The 19988-nt window shown below is 30.5% G+C and overlaps 1 protein-coding gene across 5 annotated transcripts in view; it reads right to left on the bottom strand.

Moving 5' to 3' along the window:
• Window positions 1-18930, bottom strand: part of CadN (Cadherin-N) — a 305582-nt gene extending 286652 nt beyond the window's left edge. For all 5 annotated transcript variants that reach the window (XM_065501307.1, XM_065501306.1, XM_065501305.1 and 2 more), the window contains exon 1: window positions 17061-18930. In XM_065501307.1, the coding sequence (XP_065357379.1) occupies window positions 17061-18864 (1804 nt within the window). In that variant the 5' untranslated portion in view covers window positions 18865-18930. The remainder of the gene's footprint in view (window positions 1-17060) is intronic.
• Window positions 18931-19988: the final 1058 nt, after the last annotated feature.

Below are 19988 nucleotides of genomic sequence, written 5' to 3' on the forward strand. Positions count from 1 at the left end.
AAGTGAAAAATATACTTAAGTACATAAAAAGCATACAGGATTTCCCTTTTTCCACAATTTGTTTTTATGCAAAATTCTATTAATTTTAGTTTCCTTTTTCATACACATATGTAACATTCTTTCTCTCCCTCTCAGATTTCCTTTCAATAGCTCTCTTTAGATTCTCTCATTTAGTTTTAGTTTTTTTTCCACAATCATATGTTTTCCTGCAAATAGTTTTTTGTTTGGAGTTTTCTCTATTTGCTTTTGCAGCCCTTAAATACTTATGTCCTTTTTTTGAAAACTGTATTCGAAACGTTTGATGTTATGAAACATCTCTTTATTTTCTCTTTATATATATGTTTAAAAGAGCATTCTGTGTTTGTTTGTAAAAAGTATTTTTTCATTTAATGGTGAATTTCTCTTATTTTTTAATGTTTCTAACATTTGGTTTTATAAAGGGGGTGAGTTTATTTTTCTGAGGAAATTCTACCCTAGAGTTATTAAGTGATATTTGATTAATACTATTTTTGTATATTTTCTAGAATTCAAATATAACTAGGAAAACAATACGGATTTTACAGAGGTATATATGTATATATTTCCAAATAAATATATTAGTTGACAGGTTATAAAATAGCAGCATGATTGACTTTGGTTAGACCTAATGTATTTCTTCAGTAGTAGGACTATTCTAGCTGTTGTGTATTCCAGCTTCATTCGTTGCTATATACTAACTTCTAACGAAAGTTTTTATGGAGTGCTATTCTAACTAGAATATTTGGTTTAAGATAGCTTTAGTCGGAAGTCTTCAAAGCGTAGATTTAATAGTTATTAAATAGTAGCTTCAATTATACATCTTTATGGAGATCTATTCTACCTTCAGGTCTATGCCTGTTTCAGTCGTAGGTCCTTGTGAAGTCCTATTCTAGCGTCAATCGTTGATATAATAAAGCTTTATGCATAAGTATATTCTAGCTTTAAAATATGGTCTATTTTATCTTCAATAGTAGGTTTATTATAGATTTAATAGTAGGTCTATGCTGTCTGCAATCGTATGTTTTTATTAAGACATATTCAATTTTAAACTGTAGTTATATGCTAGATTCTACTAGAGGTATTTGTGGAGTCCTATTCTAGCTTAAATTGTTGGTATAATGAAGGTACGTAGATATGTTCTATATTTGTGAAGTTCTATTCTAGCTTAATTCGTTGGTATTTATAAATATCTACACTAGCTTCAGTCGTAGGTTTATTCTAGTTTGAAATGTTGGTTTATGCTAGAATCTATTGGATGTATATATGGTATCATATGAATTTTAGGTATAATATAGCTTCTATCATATGTATGTTCGAGTTTCATTTGAGCTTTTATATAAAGTTATATTGTAACTTCAATTGTAGATCTATCTTTATTCAATCGTCGCACACTGGCTCATTTTCGTTTTTCATCGGCCAAAACTCTGTAACTTTTGAACCGATAGAGATATTTTAGAAATTTCTTTTGGTGGACAGATAACTTCGTGAATTTTTCTCCAGTTTTAATCAAAATTCATTAAAATCGGTTCAGCAGTTGTTGCGCAATTTAAGGTTAAAGTTGAACTTTTAATTTTTTATAGCTTTTAGTATGAAAATGGAAATTTTTTGTTTTTTGAATCACCTATACTTATTAAAAAAGTTATCAGCAGATAAAAACAAGTAAGGAAGTATGTTCGGTCAAGCTCGACTATATAATACCCTACACTATAATTTATTTTCGTGAATGATTCGCCATGAAATTAGGTCGTGTGATTTATGTCTATATGGAAGTTATTTCTATTGAATTTTGTGTTTATACCAACATTTGTAAGAGATTTATGCTCGTTAAAGTGATTTTCGGAAGCGGGTCTTATATGGGAGCTATGACTAATAATGGACCGATCATCATAAAATTAGGTGACATTAATTCAGTTTATATAAAACTTATTTGGAGCAAAATTTGTGTAGATACATATATAAATTAACCATTTACGACCGATAAAGTATTACTTCGGGAGAACATTTGTATGGGTGCTAGGTGAAATAGTGGACCGATTTCAGTAATTTTCAATAGACTTCGTCCTCGGGCCGAAAAATATTTATGTATCAAATTTTATCGCAATATACTTATCGCAATTGCGACTTGTACTTTGCGCCAGTCATATGAACAAATAAAATAAAAATAGAACAAAAATTTGGGAGTAATTTCATTCAAATGAAAAAAGTGTTCAACAAACAGATCAAAAAAAGTTCAACAAGTATATATAGGCTTAAAGAGGACACTTTGGACTTTCTCTTGGTTGTAAAATTTGTTTAACCCCTTTTGACCCTAAGCACTTTTACTCCACTGAAATTCAAATTTGGCTAAAGTATAGCACTTGAGAAAAAAATTAATAACACATCAGGTATAAACGGTACAATGACAAATCATATCAGCTCTTAAAGACTATTATCCTACCAACGTAACAAAAGAAAACTCATCCAATTATCTATAATAGTTTGCGAGTAATGATAATTTACTTCTGATCTAATTTACAAAAATCACATTTTTATAAAATGACATAAAATATTTGACTTTAACAGCATGCCACGCACACAATTGACAATATTTTTATCTAATTTTTTGGCTACCTTAGTTTCAATCGGAGTTAACAAAAAGTTGGAGTTTTGGCCGATGAAATTGAGATATGAGCCACCGAGCGTCGTAGGGCTTGCAGTCTTACTGTAACTTTAAACGTAGGTCTATACTAGCTTCAATCATAATATATAGGATATTTTTCACTGGTAATAAGATACAATTAGCCGACATGATATTACAAATGGGAGTCCTGATATTAGACAAGACTACTTGGTAAACATTGGTGTATTCAAATATTCGACAACACGTTTATTCGAATTATTCGAATAATTTAAATTATTTTAAAAAAGAAAAGAATGAAGTTTTGATTAAGGTTTTTTAACCCGGCAATTCCCATACCCTCGCCAAAGGGAGAAACAATTTGTTTTTATTAAAAATAGTAAAAATACGTCTAGTTTACACTATAAATAAGTTTAAAATAAAAAAAAATATAGCTAGTTGCGACTTTATAGCGGGGTAACCTATAGGTGACACTGGGCAGAAAAAAAATAATTTTCTAAAAATACTTGCTCACATTGTTAGCCTGAGTATCTAGCAATATTTATTAAAAAAAATTATTGTGATACATACCCGTTTGGCATTTTTATCACAACTTATTTATCATAAGACACACACTAGTATGTTAAAATCAAAAACACTGCTTAAAGATTTTTAAAAATCCCCTCGTTAATAAAATTCTAGCGTTGCCAAAATAAAATCAGATATAAAACAGGATCTTGTCTGTATATAAATAATATCAATATTTATCAGTGATATCTGTTTCTATGTTTAAAACTACCGTTAATCTTTGTCACCTGTAGGTGACACTGGGAATTGCCGGGTTAATATTTTATTGTTAAAGAAAAACCAAAAATAACATCAAAGTTAACAATTCAAGATTTGATAATGTTGAAAAATTTTGATCAGAACAATCTACAAAACAATTTAGTTTCCGTTTCGGAGCTATGCTTCAAAAAAAATTTGAGCTAGTTGGACATGATTCTGAATTCAAGTACAATATAAACGTATTGTTACGAAATTGTACTTGAATTCAAATATAACGATTTTAACGGCTGATTTAAAGTTGCATAACGTTTTCAAACAGCAGTGCTTTGAGTTGATCATTGATCGTAAGTGTGGTAACGCTGAATGTTTGCTGCGACTCGTACATTCGAATTCGAAAACTCTAGACTTCGAATATACGAGTTCTGATAGTTAAGGAACAATCTAGAGTGCAGGTGGCAGTGTTATAAATAGCAGCAGAGCAAAACTCTTTGCAGTTTGTGTTTCTTTAAAAAAATAAAAAAAATTCTAAAATTATTCAGCCTCTTTTTTTTACCTAAATAACAATATTTTATTCCGTACAATTTATTTTCATTGATTCAAGTCCTAAATTAAACATTAAACTTCTTGCTATAATATTTATATATCGGACCACTCATCTACAGTGATCAAAAGACTCCCTTTATCTTTAGTTATTTGTCGAATTTCAGAAACAATATACATGTATATTTATTTACTTTATTCGATTATTCTACATTAAATTGTTCGAATTATTCGTTAATCGAAAATGGTAATTTTTAAATTGTTCGAATAATTATTCGTAAGAAATTAGTCGATTAATCGAATGATCATTACTCGATTGAATACCCTAGTAAACAGGTATCTAAAGTAAATGTTTTTGATGATATAAGAAATAACTCAACTACAGCACCTGATTATCTTAGATACTACAACAGTGCATGGAATGGTTATGTGAAATTTGATGGAAAATAACTAAACTGCGCAACGGAAATATTTATAAGTAAGAAACTGTATGTTAAAGTTAACAATTGTAGTGCCTGAACCAAGTTTTATCAAATTATAATCATAAATACAAGTTCTAATATTGATAATCAAAATGACTAAAAAATAAATAACATTATAAACTTTATTCTTATCAAAATTAAAATGCAATCTCAAGGAGTAATACATGGACTATAACCGAATACTTAGAATAATTCCAAAACACGTAGGGCCCATAACACCGATTTATATACAATTTATATAATGAATACTGTTATTGAATAGACATTTATTTACCATAGAGATTTATTCTGGGAAGAATTTTGTACGGGGGTAGGAGAAATCTTGAACTGATTCTTACCATTTTCAACAAAATTTGTGCTTTTATCGTAGCAATAACTTGTGAAAATGTCATAGTATTGTCTTCTACATATTCCAAAAGAAAATAGGAATAAATTTGGTTATTAGCTCCGGATTTACTGGACCGCTTTTACTGTTTTCAATAACAAACTGCTTAGCAGAATCAAAAAGAGTTTTGTGTAAAGTTTACGGATTTTCGTCCTGTATATTGGACGTGAGAGTGTTTTACACAGACATACGAACGGACAGGCAGGCGGACATATGTATCTTAATCAGCTTATAATTTTGTAAGGATTAAGAATATTCATACTTTGTTCGGTCTCAGTTACTTATTTCTCAATTCCCCATTCACCAGTATTGGTGGCGGAGAGTATAATACAATTTGATAAACGTTTAGGGTTAATAAAAATATATCATTACACAAGAGTTACAAGCGTTTCATTGTTGAGCAATATTTCAAAAATAATGAAAGTTTAACAGAAACTGTTCGAGCATAATCATCATCCACATTTGCACCTTGATGTCTTAATTAATAGTCAAAGTTTCTGCTTTTAGAGTTCGGAGTCACTATTTTGGGCTAGAGGTATCATTGGTCAATAATTCTTTAAAAATGAGGCTGGTCAAGCAGTGACTGCTACAGGTGTTTGAATCGCGACATAATAAAAGACTTCATTCTGCCTTAGTTCAATGATATTAATTCTGCTTAAGTTCAATGGTATTGAAGTGGACAAGATGCGGTTTCAACAAGACGATCCCTGCAAAAAATAATTCTAACTGGAATGCAAACGAAATGTTTGGAAGCAATATAGTGCTTCTATTATAGCTACTAGCTGCAAAAGCTTAGAAAAGAAGCATTAATGTAAGGAAGCGTTTAGCGACTCATTTCAAACAAAAAATATGCCTTATACATGCGCAGTAGTAATGACTCTATATTTTTATTGCAACTTTTTAAGATGTATGATTTTTTTTCGATACGAGTCGCTTAGAAGTAATAAGTTTTGCAATCAAAATAAAAATCGCAAATATCTCCCTTACTTTACTGCTTCTTTGCAGCATTTCTGTAAGCTATGTTATTGCATCCAAGGATGTACAGTTTTTTGTTGGAATGCCACAAGACCACGCTCTACTCCAGGTCAACCATTTTTCAGATCCGCGCCCGCACAAGCCATACAGTCCGTGAAACAACTCAATTTCTGCATGACACATTCGTATATTATTTGATTTCGGTAATCAAAATTGGATTTATTTTTTGAGGGTTTCATTTTATGGGGTTATTGGAAGTTAAAGATCTATGGCATCACGCCCATAACCACTCCAACATAGAAGGAGGTAATTCAACGTCAAATAACAGAGAAGACTCAAAACTTGCGTAAATTTTGGGACAGCTTTCAATAAAAAGAGTGTACTCTAAAGAAGAGGTGTTGTTATTTGATGCCTTTCTAGAAAGGCATCATCTCTGTAACTTTTCAGTAGAACATGTTCCTAGAATAACAATTTCAAATAAAACTTATTAGTCGCAACGTCAGAGATTGTGGAACTATTACTGCTTTTTCTAAGCAGGATTTAATTTATTATTAGTTTAGAGACTTTGAAACTGTGAGTGTTATATAATAAATGTGTAAAATTACAAATTTTTGAGCAAAATCATATATGAATTAATCACAAGATATACTTTTCAAACTGCTACAATTTGTTTTCAAATATTGAACCCATATTTGATTGTTAATCAATTAAATTGTGGCTAAATTTAAACATCACGGGAATGCTCTTCCAACTGAGTCAACTAGTTAATGTTTTTTTTTAATAAACATTTTGTTTTGCAAATTCTGGCATGCAACTTTTTCTTCATTAAGTAAAATTGATTATAAATATAACAATTTTAATTAACAACAATTGAAAACAAAGAAAACCAAGATGAACATTAAACTTTCTTAAGAGATGAGCCAAAGAATGTCTTGACAAATTAAGAAAAGTATGGCCCCAAACATTAAACAGAAACAAATAGGGAAAATACATACATATGTAAGGAGTATGCAAAGTGAAGGAGGGAAATAATTGTTTGCTTAATTGTTAAACTAATAATAAGCAACATCCAAATGAAAGGGAGGAGATGATTTGGAAACAAATGTTGGCAAATGTCTTTTAGAAATGAAAACACTAATATGCTCAAGTACTCAAGGCAATAGTGGAAGAAATAACAACAAGCAATTAGTAGTTTTTCCGTTTTTTTTCTTAAATATGCGGCATTTATTAAAACATTAACAGCGAAACAAATGAAAACAAAAGAAAGAATTTAAACAAAACAAAAAAATACAAGACACCCAGACACTGTACACTTAAGGCATATGAGGGAGTCAGTTGTGTTTAAGCGCATGTGCTGGCAATGTGTAAAATTAAAGTATGAGAGAGAATCAGTTTTTATATTAAAAACCAAACAAAAAAACAAGCATTAAAACAATAAGGGGGGACAGCAGAAGTAGAAACAATTATTAATTCACATGGTACAACATAAATAAACAATATAAATAAATAAACTGAGCTCTCAGGGGTTGAGGGTGCCAGGGCAAAACAAAAAAGGGAAAACATTAAAATTCTAGTATGTAGTTCAGAAAGCATAGTGAAGCAGCATTTATACAATTTTTTAACATCAACACAATTTAACATTTTAACTTAAACAACAACAAAGACACAAAAATGTTTTTAATGTCATGAACTTGTCTGTCAAAAACAACAAAAAAAAATATTAAAATAACTGGACATAAAAGTACGACTACCACTACGACTATTTCTACTGTCTGGGATTTTTCAGCTTCTCCAGAGATATACACACTGAAAAACGTACAAACGTACATATATCCAGTGCAGTAACTTTATTAAGCTGCAGACAGAGAGAGAAAGGAGTGAATTGTTTTAGGAAAACATACGAAGCCACAAAAATATTCACTGAAAGCATGGATGTTGAAGAATTGAATTTTATCACACGCTATTGACAATTAAGACAGCATAATCGAAAATGATCTTTGACCTTTATTATATACTAGTTGACTGCTCCGGCTTCGCCCGGTAGCATTTACTAATGTTAGTTCTTCTAGTTTCTACAACCCACATACACCTGCCAGTTCTTAGTTATTTGCAAATACAATTTGTACTGCATACTTTAGGGAGCTTTTTTATTACAGTTGACTGGACAGAAAAAAAGTGCGAGTTTTATCCAGAATTTTTTTTTTCTTTACAAACCATCTCCTGAAAATTTCGAATCGAATAAAAAAAAATCAGCCAAATCGCTCCAGACATTCTTACTTGATGCCATTACATCACTATATAACTCCTTGTTAGAATATATCCAGATATTAAGGATTTGACTGACATTTGTGACCTTTAAACTCCAAAATTTCTATAAGCGAAGTCGTGATATTAGCTAAATTTCAACTCCTTGTTAGAAAGTTTAGATAAATCCCTGAACAATTTCAAAATTACGGTTTAATCAAAACCATTTATTAAAAATTTTCATTCACATGTTTTCATACATTTATTAACTGTACAGACAGCATAGCTGTATATGCTGTACGTGGCAGACAACTACTGCAGTATTATATATGTTGCAAGTACGATGACTATGTTGATGATAATGTTGTAACATTTGTTTATAATGGCTTCCTATAAAAATTATTTAGTAAAATATACATGAATATGAAAACACAAACCTACTACACACTCTCAATTATATATTTACATAAAGGATAAAGCATGATGATGCTCATATGTCACACTTGAAAAACAATATAAAAAAAAAACAGAAAACAACAGAACAGCTAAATATTTGCATTCGCAGGACTACAATAAAATTATGTGACTGTGTAATGTATTATTTTTTTTTTATACTGCGGCACTACGTTATCAACACAAAGAACACACATCACAAAAATTCCAAAAAAAAAATATATGAACACAATAAGGATCAGGGCAATTATTATTGTGTCTATCTACAGCATGATTAGCTTTCAAATGACTACTTCTTTTTTTTTTCTTTATTGTACTGTTTTCATTTCGTTGAAATCTCAACATGGGCAAAACAAAATTTGCATACAAATGTTATTTTCTATTTCCATCTCTCATGTCTTCCCCACTTTATTCTCAGTAATATTTTCATCAAGTTGTGTGCCAGTGACAGTTACAAGTTGTATTCATAAAAGATTTGAAAAGATAAATTGGAAAAGTATGAAATATGTAGCTGGAGAATACAGCAAAGCTATTTAAATTTTAAAGAAATTTAAGAATTATTTAGTGGAGAAAATTTTGGATGATAAAAATTTTATTTTTTAAAAAAATTACTATTAAAGCTTAAAAAGGATATATGGTGAACTTTCGAATTAAAGAAGGTAGAGGAATATGATTAGGTAGGTAGTTAGAATGAAATAAACTACGAGTTGTGGTATAGTTTTATTAGCAAATAATTGTCTTATTAAATTGTTAAAGAAAACATAGTTTAAATAATCAGTTTAAAGATTATAAAATGTGACCAAAATTTAAAACACAATTTCCTAATTAAATATATATAATGAACTTTGTATTCAAAAAGGCAGAAGAATGTGGTGAGTTATGTAACATCTTCAAATCGCAGTGTATTTAAATTCTTTAAAATGTCTTGATTTAAAATGTGGCTGAAGCCAAAAGAAACTAAGTTCAATTTTAAGCTACACAATTCAGCCAATTCAGAAACGATACATATAAATTTAAAGCTTTAAAATAAGAAAAATTCTAAAAAGGATATATGACAAATTTTGAATCTATAGAAGTTAGAGGCATAGGACTAGGTACGTAGTTCGACTGAGTGAAACTACGAGTTGTAGTGTAGCTTGATTATCAAATATTTGAATACAACATTATTAAATATGATTAAAATTGTAAAAGAAATATAAGGTTTGCACTAAAATAAATGGGGGATTCAAAGGGTCTCCTATTCGGTCGTATTGTCATAATGTCCTAAAATATTTTTTTAGTTTAAACTATTTTTTGTTGGATTTCAAACAAAAAAGTTATAAACTAATAAGACTTTTTGAACTATGTTTATTGGTTTGTAATAAAATAACACTTTTTTTGTTTGCAGCACAAGAAGAATTTGTTTAAACTAAAAAAATATTTTAGGACATTATGACAATACGACCTAATAGGAGACCGTTTGTATTCCCCAAATGTTTAAACAAAAAGTATAGTATAACATAGGGCAACAACATTTTTAAAGGCTTTTAAAACACTACACAATTTTGGTGTATTGTTGTTCCAGTAGTACAAATATAATACAAATTTTAAATTCTATGGAGAAGTTTTTTTTTCTAAAATTGAGATTTTTTTTAGATGTTTCTCCACATAATTTATGATAACTCAAAAAGCCTTAGTCCGATATTATTGAAGTAAAGTTAGAAACATTTACATAACCTTTAATCTGTTTAAATATTACATTGTAATCGGCTCAGTAGTTTCGGAGTTATAATAACAAATTGCAGAAAAAAATATATTTTTTATGTGAAAATTGAAAATGTTTGTGTTTTAAAAAACTCATGAAAAATCGAAAACGGCAGAACTTGTTCAGATTTATTACTTTGTCGCAAAGCCGCATATAATAGCAACAAAATGAGATATCGAAGATAAAAATCGATTTATTATTTTCGAATTTATTCACAATTAAGTGAATTCGCTTATTTTCACAAAATTTAACTTTTTTGTTTGATATACATAAAATTGAATAGTTAATGTTCTTCTTTCGATTTATTGAATGTTGAAAACATTTTCCCAAAACTATGTTCAAATTTTCAAATATATATATCATTTTAATCGCCTCAATAGTTTAGGAGTTATAATAACAAATTGAAGCAAAAAATATATTTTTTTTACTTGAAAATAGCAAAAAATTAATATTAAAAAAATCATGAAAAGTCTAAATTGTTTAGATTTATTGCTTTATCGCAAAGCCACATTCAATGGGAACAAAATAATATATCGATCATAAAAATCGATGGATTATTTTCGAATTTATTCACAATTAAGTGAATTCGCTTATTTTTTAGAAAATTTTATATGCGTACAAGCGTTTACTTTGAGTGTACAATTTACAAGTGTTTTGTTTTTGTTTTTGTTAAAATTTATCAAATAAATAGGATAGTTTTACATACAAAATTGTGAATAACAAGTTTAAGGCAAAGTTTTAAAACCTAATCCTGAAAAAGGATATATGAAGAACTTTTAAACTACAAAAGATAATTGAATAGGATTTGGTTTATAGATAAACTGGAAAAACCTACATACCGTAGTACTTATAAAATGTGTGAAATATCTTTCTTTAAAATATGGCAGAGAACTAAAGAAATTAATTTTGAAGTTAAAAGTACATTTAAAGTCCACAGTATTAAAACGAAAAAAATCAAAGCCTTAATCCCCAATAAAGGATATATCAAGAACTTTTAAACTAAAGCATGTAGTTCAACAGGATTTGGTTTATAGATAAACAAATAAAAACTACATAATGTAGTGCTTATAAACTCTATGAAATCTATTTGAAATGTAGCAGAGATGTAAAGAAATTTATTTCTAATTTGAAAGAATACTTAACTGTACTAAAAACGTAAAAAAGCTTTAAGTCCCAATAAAGGATATATGAAAAACTTTTAAACTAGATTAAGTAGAATCATAATTTTTGGTTTATAAATAAACCGGAAAAAAATACATGTTGTAGTGCTTATTAAATATTTGAAATCCCTTGCCCTTAAATATGACAGACATTGAAATAAATTAATTTTTAATTTGAGGATGTTACTCAATTCTTTAATTTCCATACATAATTTGTTTTACAAACCTTTTATAAATTTAAAGTGATTATGAATATGAGGGTAAAAAGCACAACGAATAAATAAAAAGTAAAAAACTATAAAATAGTCCATTAATTAGACTATAAACGATAGACTGATTTACAGACTACAGCATCATAGAGTATTACGGAATTCGAAAACTTCTACATCTAAATCATATACAAGATCGTTGATTAAACAAAACACTGGGCCATAGACCACACCGTTGTGAAGACCAAATGTTATACTATAAAGTATTGACTTAATCATCCCCAGATTCATATACTAGACCAAGTACTAGCTCGAAGTTTAGGCCATCGACTAACCATAAACCACATTAAAGTCTCAATTATAGGTTGGGCAATATTCAACGATGATCTATACTTTTGACAATAGACTGCACCAATATAAATATTATATTAAAGATTAGGTCAAGCTAAATATTATTCCAAAGACTAAACCGAAGACAAGACCTAGTACTACAGATTAAATCGTGAATGCTATAATAGGAAATAGGTGGGATAATAAACCAAAAACTAGACCGTATATAGATTAAATTGTGCAATACTAGACTATAGCCTATAGTAGACAACATTAGGGCATATACCAGACTTTTGAGTGTACTAAAGACTAGACTATAAACTCAATAAAGTAGACCCAAGATTATACCATAAAGCATAGACTAGACTTATGAGAAGACAAAATAAAAAATCGACTACACCAAAACCTATAAACTAGAGCTTAGACAAGACTTCAAAGGAGCTCAAACTCTAGACCGTAATCCAGGCCATTTAATAAAGAATAAACTAAAAGATAGTTCAATCTACAGAGTAGATCCATGTCTAGACCATATATAAATACATATAGATCGGAAAGTCTCCTGTTAAATACATAACTCAATTGTCAAAAACCTAGACATTTGACTATATCAAAGACTAGACCATTGACTAAAATGCTGATTCAGAAACACTAACGAAAAACATTTTTACATTTATTTATGAAAACTGATTAATATCAAATAATTTTTGAGTGTTTTACATACAAAAGTTTGACCTTACTTTAAGCCATAGTATACTAGATTGATATCACCTTACAATGAACCATTGGGAAAGCATCTGGACGATAGCCTGGATAATAGGCCAGACCAATGAAAATACATTTGAGTAGACCAAAGACTAGACTAAACCATTGATTACAATGAAGGATAGACTGTAAAATAAACCCCATACTAAAACATGTCCAAAAACTGGATAATTTACAAGATCTTCAAATGAAGCAAATACTAGATGATAGTCTCAACTATACACCAGATCAAGACGAGACTTTATACACGCAAAGAAGAAATAAAGTTTCGACATGTTTACAAGTTTTTTTTAACAATATTATGGTCACTGTAATTATGTACATGATTGCGGTAACCATAATATGTTTAAGTTAACATTCTCGTGATTGTAGTATATATATGATTGTAGAAATTAAGTATATGCTTATGGCAAAATCTTATTTTCTGTCTGAGTTGCTAACCTGGAAAAATTATTATTTTTCCTAAACTCACATCCTCACCTTCCAGTTATTGATTTAGTTTATTGTTCACAAAAACCAAAAAACTAATTATGCTTATATTTTAAATAAAAGAAAACATATCGCAATATGTTCGAAAATTGTATTAAATTATATATTTTTTTATTGATTTTGTTCAATTGTATCAATACAGAAAAATTACAAAAATAAATAAGTTTAATAAAAATGTTGTTTTATCTACATATATTTAAATTTATTAAAACTTTTCATATAAATGTTCTTTCATATACCCTGGAGCTTACTTTTGTGGTAGTTTTTTTTTATACAATTTTTTATGCAATATATTTTTTTATTATTTGCAAATATTATTTATTAAGTTGAGAAATTTCCATTAATTTTGTTGTTATTGTTTCAGCATGAGTGTAAATTGTTTTAATGAATTTTTAATTTATTTAAAATAAAAAAAAGAAGTTTTATAATTTTATAATAATATGATGGCAAAGATAGAAAGTGGTATAGGTAGGTAGCGAGATAGATATAATTAATACTTTAAGGGGGAAAGAAATAAAGTGGATTAATAAAAAAAAATTAATAATAAATGGTTGCTTGAAAAGGAAACAATACTACAAATGTTGAAGTTTTTAAGCCAGAAATTCAATTCTCACAGACATTAAAATACCTTGTTGTTATCAGGACATTTAATCACAATTTGAAATTTTTTACAAAATATTTTATTTGTATTTCAAATCAAGGATATAGCTTAAATTAGGAAACTTTATGGTTCAGCATGTTGCAAAATTGTATATGAAAAAAATTTCAAATTAAAGGGATAAAAATCTAATTATTTTTTCAAATTAGTTATTTTTTTTAACAAAATCAAGTATTAAAAACAAATAGAACTTATTCAAACCCAAAATTATTTCCTTGTCTTCTGTTGGGCCCTTAAAGGTTTAATTTTAGCTTAAACTATTTTCATAGGAATGATACTCTTTACTGATGCGGGATTTATCAGATACAAATTGTTAGCATATACATATATGGTATGCAAATTTGTGTTTTTTGTGAAGCATTTTATTTTATATGTATGCATTTTTTTTAATTATGCAAAAATCAATTAGACTTTATACCAAAATTTGTTTTAAAACACAAACATGCATGCACAAATAAACATAAACATTAGGATGATTTCTATTGTGTGGAGATCAAATACAAATTTTGAATAATTTTTTGTAAGTAAGACCTGCCCAAGGGGTTTTTTTTAATAAAACGAGGCGTTCAGAGACGTGAGAAATTTTTCAGAAGAATACTGGGAAAAAGTTTTTAACCCTTTCACGGCCGTAAGACTAATTTTTGCACAAATCTTGAACACAGTACTATTAAAACTGTCAGTTTTCAAAGACAATACAAAATATATGCTTTAACCGAACTTGTTTTAATCTAAACACATTAAAAAGAGACACGTTTAGGATCTAATTAAAATTAAAATGGATCCCATTAATTTTTCGTTATTCAATATTTTTGTGGTGGGACACCGGTGTCCCCGTGTTCGTCAAAGGGTTAAACTTGAATATTTTCAACACAAAATTTGTTTAACGTTTGTCGTTGCATTTTATAAAATGAGGCCGTAAATATGCGGGATTTTTACCAATTTTTAACTTTTATTTTGAAACATTTGTACAATATAAGTCCATTTAAATCATTGGCCATTGGCCCGAGCCAAAAGAACTGCACTTCTTTTGAGGCCAAACATTTCAAATACTCTGTTCTGAAGTGCAGCGTATCCCAGAGATAGCATTCTGCATCAATCGAAACAAATGGTAGTCGTACAGGCCAAGGTCTGGACCATAAGGCCGGTGAGGCAAAACTTCCCAACCTCTTCATTCTAAATACTATTTTAAAGGTATTACAACATGTGGCCTAACGTTGTCATGGTGGAATATTACGGTTTCATATCTGACAGCATATTGTGATGGTCTGCTCAAATTACAGCAGCTCCTACTAGAGAGAATTGCCACAGCGCCATGGATATTTGGCTTTTGTGTCGATTGAACTAGTTCGCCGCATTTCATATACGATCTATTACGCTTCGGGTAATAATTTTCTTTTATAGAACAAATAATTTTCTTTTATAGCGTTCAAGCAGCCTTTCAGATATATACAAACTCATCTTTCAAGGTCTCTCAGCTTTAATTCGTATGGTACCCAATTTCCCTGCTTTTGGATGAATCCTGCGGCCAATGATTTTGCAAGCTCTTGTTGAGTTTGAAAACAATTTTCATGGAGTAATGCCTCCAATTCTTTGTCTTCAAACTTTTTTTATCTGGCCTGGGCGATCTTTGTCTTCCGTGTCGAAAGCACCACTTCTGAACCGAAACACATTCAAAATAAGCTTCGGTGATCAATCGGTGTGCTTCAGCAGTACTTTTTTTCAAATTAAAGAAGTGAAATAAAACTTCCCTTATTCCATAAAAACCTTTAGCTGTATTTTTATTTTTTCTTATTTTCCATAATATATGATCCCTAATTAAAGTTAAAATGCAATTGTTTTGATTATAAATTTATACACAAGAAAGAGTTAATGCATTAGCTTGAGCAAATATTCAGCTATTAATATCATAAGTATCCTAAGATCGGCCTGACTAACAATGTTGAAAACGATGGAACACATTCACCATAAGCTTCGGTGATCAATCGGTGTGCTTCAGCAGTACTTTTTTTTCAAATTAAAGAAGCGAAACAAAACTTCCCTCAGATGGGGCGCCATGGCACTTTGTTGGCGCAAAATTCGACATTTCCAAACGACTTTGTTGTTTACACTACAATGTTCAGTAACTATGTGAGAATTAATGACAGATTAAAAACAAAAACCTAATTTAAAATATACCCCAACTATTGCAAATCCCGCATTTTTAAGTCATATAGGTGGTTAATAAACTAACCACCTTATTCCATAAAAACCTTTAGCTGTATTTTTATTTTTTCTTATTTTCCATAATATATGCTCCCTAATTAAAGTTAAAATGCAATTGTTTTGATTATAAATTTATACACAAGAAAGAGTTAATGCATTAGCTTGAGCATATATTCAGCTATTAATATCATAAGTATCCTAAGATCGGCCTGACTAACAATTAAAACATCTAGGGCTTTCATTGAGACTGTGTAACAAATCGCTTCATTGCTTCCAGAAACAGAACTGGATTTTGAATTAAATCGGAATTTTGATTTGCATACCCACAAAAATGCAAAATAATGTAGTTAGTTCTATGACAACGTATTGATATGAGACCAGCAGTACAATGTCCAACCTATTTTGATCAACAATTGCGCTCAGAGACCCTAGAAATTCCATACCGACCTCGATTCTCGTGATCAGAGGAAAGATTTTAAAATGAAATAATTGAATAGTGGATCTAAAAGTCTAAAGTATCAACTATTTTTACATCAAAATCCATTTATACAAAAACCACATGTTAATGATATAAAACTTTATATAGTTCCTTTGAATCTTCCGAAAAGCTGCTTTCAAATAATGATAACTTTTCGTGGGGCTATCCTAATTTACAAATGCTCATATATGAATACATATGTGCAAATATTAAATAAATATTGAATTGTAATTTATGGTTAATTAAATAAATTAAAATCATGGTGGTTGAATTTCCATAATATATTTATACCAAGAAAATTGGTTAAAACGAGATAAAAACTTAAATCGGAAATACATTTTACATTTTGCTGTATTTGATATGTTTTGAGTATATTAAATAAAGCATAAAAGAGATTAATATGGCATATTTAAATAATAAATTATAAACAAAAATACAAGAGACTAAATTGACAAAACCAAATACAAATAAACCTAATTGTTTTGCTTTTTAGATAAAATCTCAAATAAATATTGTATATGAAAAAACAAATAAATTTCATTCACTTACCATTATGTCCCGTATTTGTGATTATCACCCAGAAATCAATGGTCTTCTCAGGACCCAATTCCTCATAGTCCCACTTCTTTTTCACACGCACAGCTCCATTTGTTTCCACCGTCACCCAGGGATTTTCATCGCGTATCTTAAAGGTTTCCTTGTCAGTTTCCTTTTCCAATTGAAATACCGATTTACCCTCGGTATCACCATCAGCCTCAGTAAACTCGATACGTTTGGTGGGGCGTACGGCCCTAGTTACACGTCTCTTTTCACGATGATGCGAGTGCTCATTAACCGAATCATGTTCAAGATGTTGCATTATAAAAGAAACCGGTTCGGGAGCCAAGAATTCTATTAACACCTTGGCTGGCTGGGAGCTAACCAAACTGGGATAGCGCAAATCATGAGCCTCAACATCGAGCAACAATTCAGTGGAAGGAGGTTGACCCACCAACATTATCTCACCAGTCTGGGGCACAATAATGACAGTGTTACTGGGTTGCTTCAAGCGGTAAGCTATTTTATCACCATCAGCATCTGTGGCCTCTACTTTGCCCACAATACTAAATCTTTTCCAGGTGGTGGATGTATTGGTATCCAATTCGGGGGACTTTTGACCAGCTATGGCAAATTTATAATCATGGGCCTTGAATATGGGTCTATTATCATTCTCATCTAAAACAGTGATTTGTATTTTGGACACAGTCTTGTCTACATCCTCCATATCTGAAGCTTGTACCGATAAATCATAGTGAGCCGTTTGTTCACGATCCAAAGGACGGTTAGTTACCAACCAAACACCACTTTCATCATCTCCATCAATGGTTAGAATGGTAGATCTCTCATCAGCCTGTTTGGCATGACGACTTTGCAAAGCAAATGCTCCATCTTCGTTGCCTCCAATAATTGTATACTTCACCTTTTTCGGTTCTGTTGTTAGTTCACCATTGCTGAAAGCCTGCATCAGTGGCACACCTCTGACTCTAGTGCCTGCCGGTTTATTTTCCTTAACCTCTCCCGAGGCATCTAACATGGAGCCGGGAAATCTTAACATATCATTACGATGCATAACATACAGCTGGATATTGTGAGTTTGTGTGGAATTGGGGGTTTCTTCGACCACCACTAAATTTACCGGACGATTGACTAGAGGTGATATATCCGAGGTAGTCATTACCACACCATCTTCCAAGACCGTAAAATATTTAGCATATTCATTGTCCAACATATGATACGAACCATGCTGTTGATTGGCCATAGAATGTCTGGATGACAAGCGCAGGCCATTTTCAGAGGATGTATTAAGGTTGGCTACAGGTTTGGTTTTGAAACGTTTTATACTAAAACCCGGATAAGTATCGTGGGGTAATACTAGGGACATATCATTATTACTATTGCCACCACTGCCGGCCAACATGCGGGCCGCATTGGCCGCTGTTAGCCCATTGTTGTGATGCTGCTGTTGATGAGGCTGTTGTTTTAGTGGTAATTGTGATTTGGAGATCTCTTGAGTAAAAACTTGTTCAAATTGACTATTTATAATTAATAAAATAAATGCAGAGGTCAGGAAAAAACGACCCAGAGACGACGACGGCGACCACGACGACGACGTTGTTAATAATAAAGAGGGCGACGAATTAAAATATTTTGTTAAGCCGCGTTTAACCGTTACCGTTAACCGTTGCGTTTTTAACATATTTGTTTTGTTGTCGTTGCTACTGCTGTTGCTGCTGCTACTGTCGTTAATACTATTTTCACTTAAAGTAAAGCTTTTAAGCTTTGAGCGCTTTTTGTGCGCTCGATTTTGTGCCATATTTGTGGCACGCGTTGCTTTTTTTAGAGTTAAAACTGTTTGTTTTTCTAATCTTTTTGTATTTGTTTTCTTTTTGTTTAATTTAATTACCTAAGTTTACTTAGGTTAATTGAAATAAAGGTTTAGGATTTAGTTTTGGTTTAGAATGCTTGTACTAACACATTATTAATGTTGTTTTGGGGTGGAAGGTGCCGAAATTAGCTGTAAAGAGAAGAATATAAAAACTAAGTTAGTATTTAATTTAATTAAAGATTTTAAATTTATTTACAATTATCCTAAATTAGAAGACAACAGAGTTATAATTTTTGGAAAATTTGATTGAAGAACAAGTTTGTAAAACACTAGTTACAACACTGATGCCAATTCCCACACACAAGTTTAAATATTCAAGTGGGATGTATTTATTTTCTCATTCCGTTTGTAACACGTCAATTTATATATACTCTGGGACCTAATGAAATTCTAATATGATCTAGCTATGTCCGTCCGTCTGTACGTCTGTTGAAGAACATTGGCGAATTATTTTTTTCCTTCTAACCGATTTAACAAATTTTTAATAATAAATTGCTCAATGCAATAGTTAACATTCAAGATCAATCTTATTAGTTTAGTGTTTGTATTTTGAATATGATATTGCTTCTCTCAGAAAGATAACGAGTGTAATCAGGGTGACAGTTTCAAATAAACATCACTGATAATAGAACTGCTTCCAGAACTATTCCAAACAGCATATGCTTGCTCTGCAAAGCTTCTTTAGAACCAGTTCTGGAGGTGACAACTTCAAATTAAAACCATTGCTCTCAACGACAAACCAATTAGAATAAGAACATGCTATTTTCATGTGTTCTATAACTAGTTGTGTTAAAGTTTCGCTTGATGGTCCAAGGATGGCAATTGCTAACAATAATTATAGATAATAGATCTGTTTTCAGATATGTTCCAAGCCGCTTTGCATCGCTCCTGTAGAAACAGTTCTAGAGGTGAGAATTTCAAACTAAACATCATTTGCTTCAAAGCCAAATTAGTTCTAGTTGTGTTAAAGCTCTGGAAAGCTTCTCTTGATCTAGTTCCGAGGGTAACTAGTTTCGAGCAAAAATCGTAGATTATAGAACTAGTTGTAGAAC

The sequence above is a fragment of the Calliphora vicina genome, chromosome 2 (assembly GCF_958450345.1).
Source record: "Calliphora vicina chromosome 2, idCalVici1.1, whole genome shotgun sequence".
Classification (NCBI taxonomy): domain Eukaryota; kingdom Metazoa; phylum Arthropoda; class Insecta; order Diptera; family Calliphoridae; genus Calliphora; species Calliphora vicina.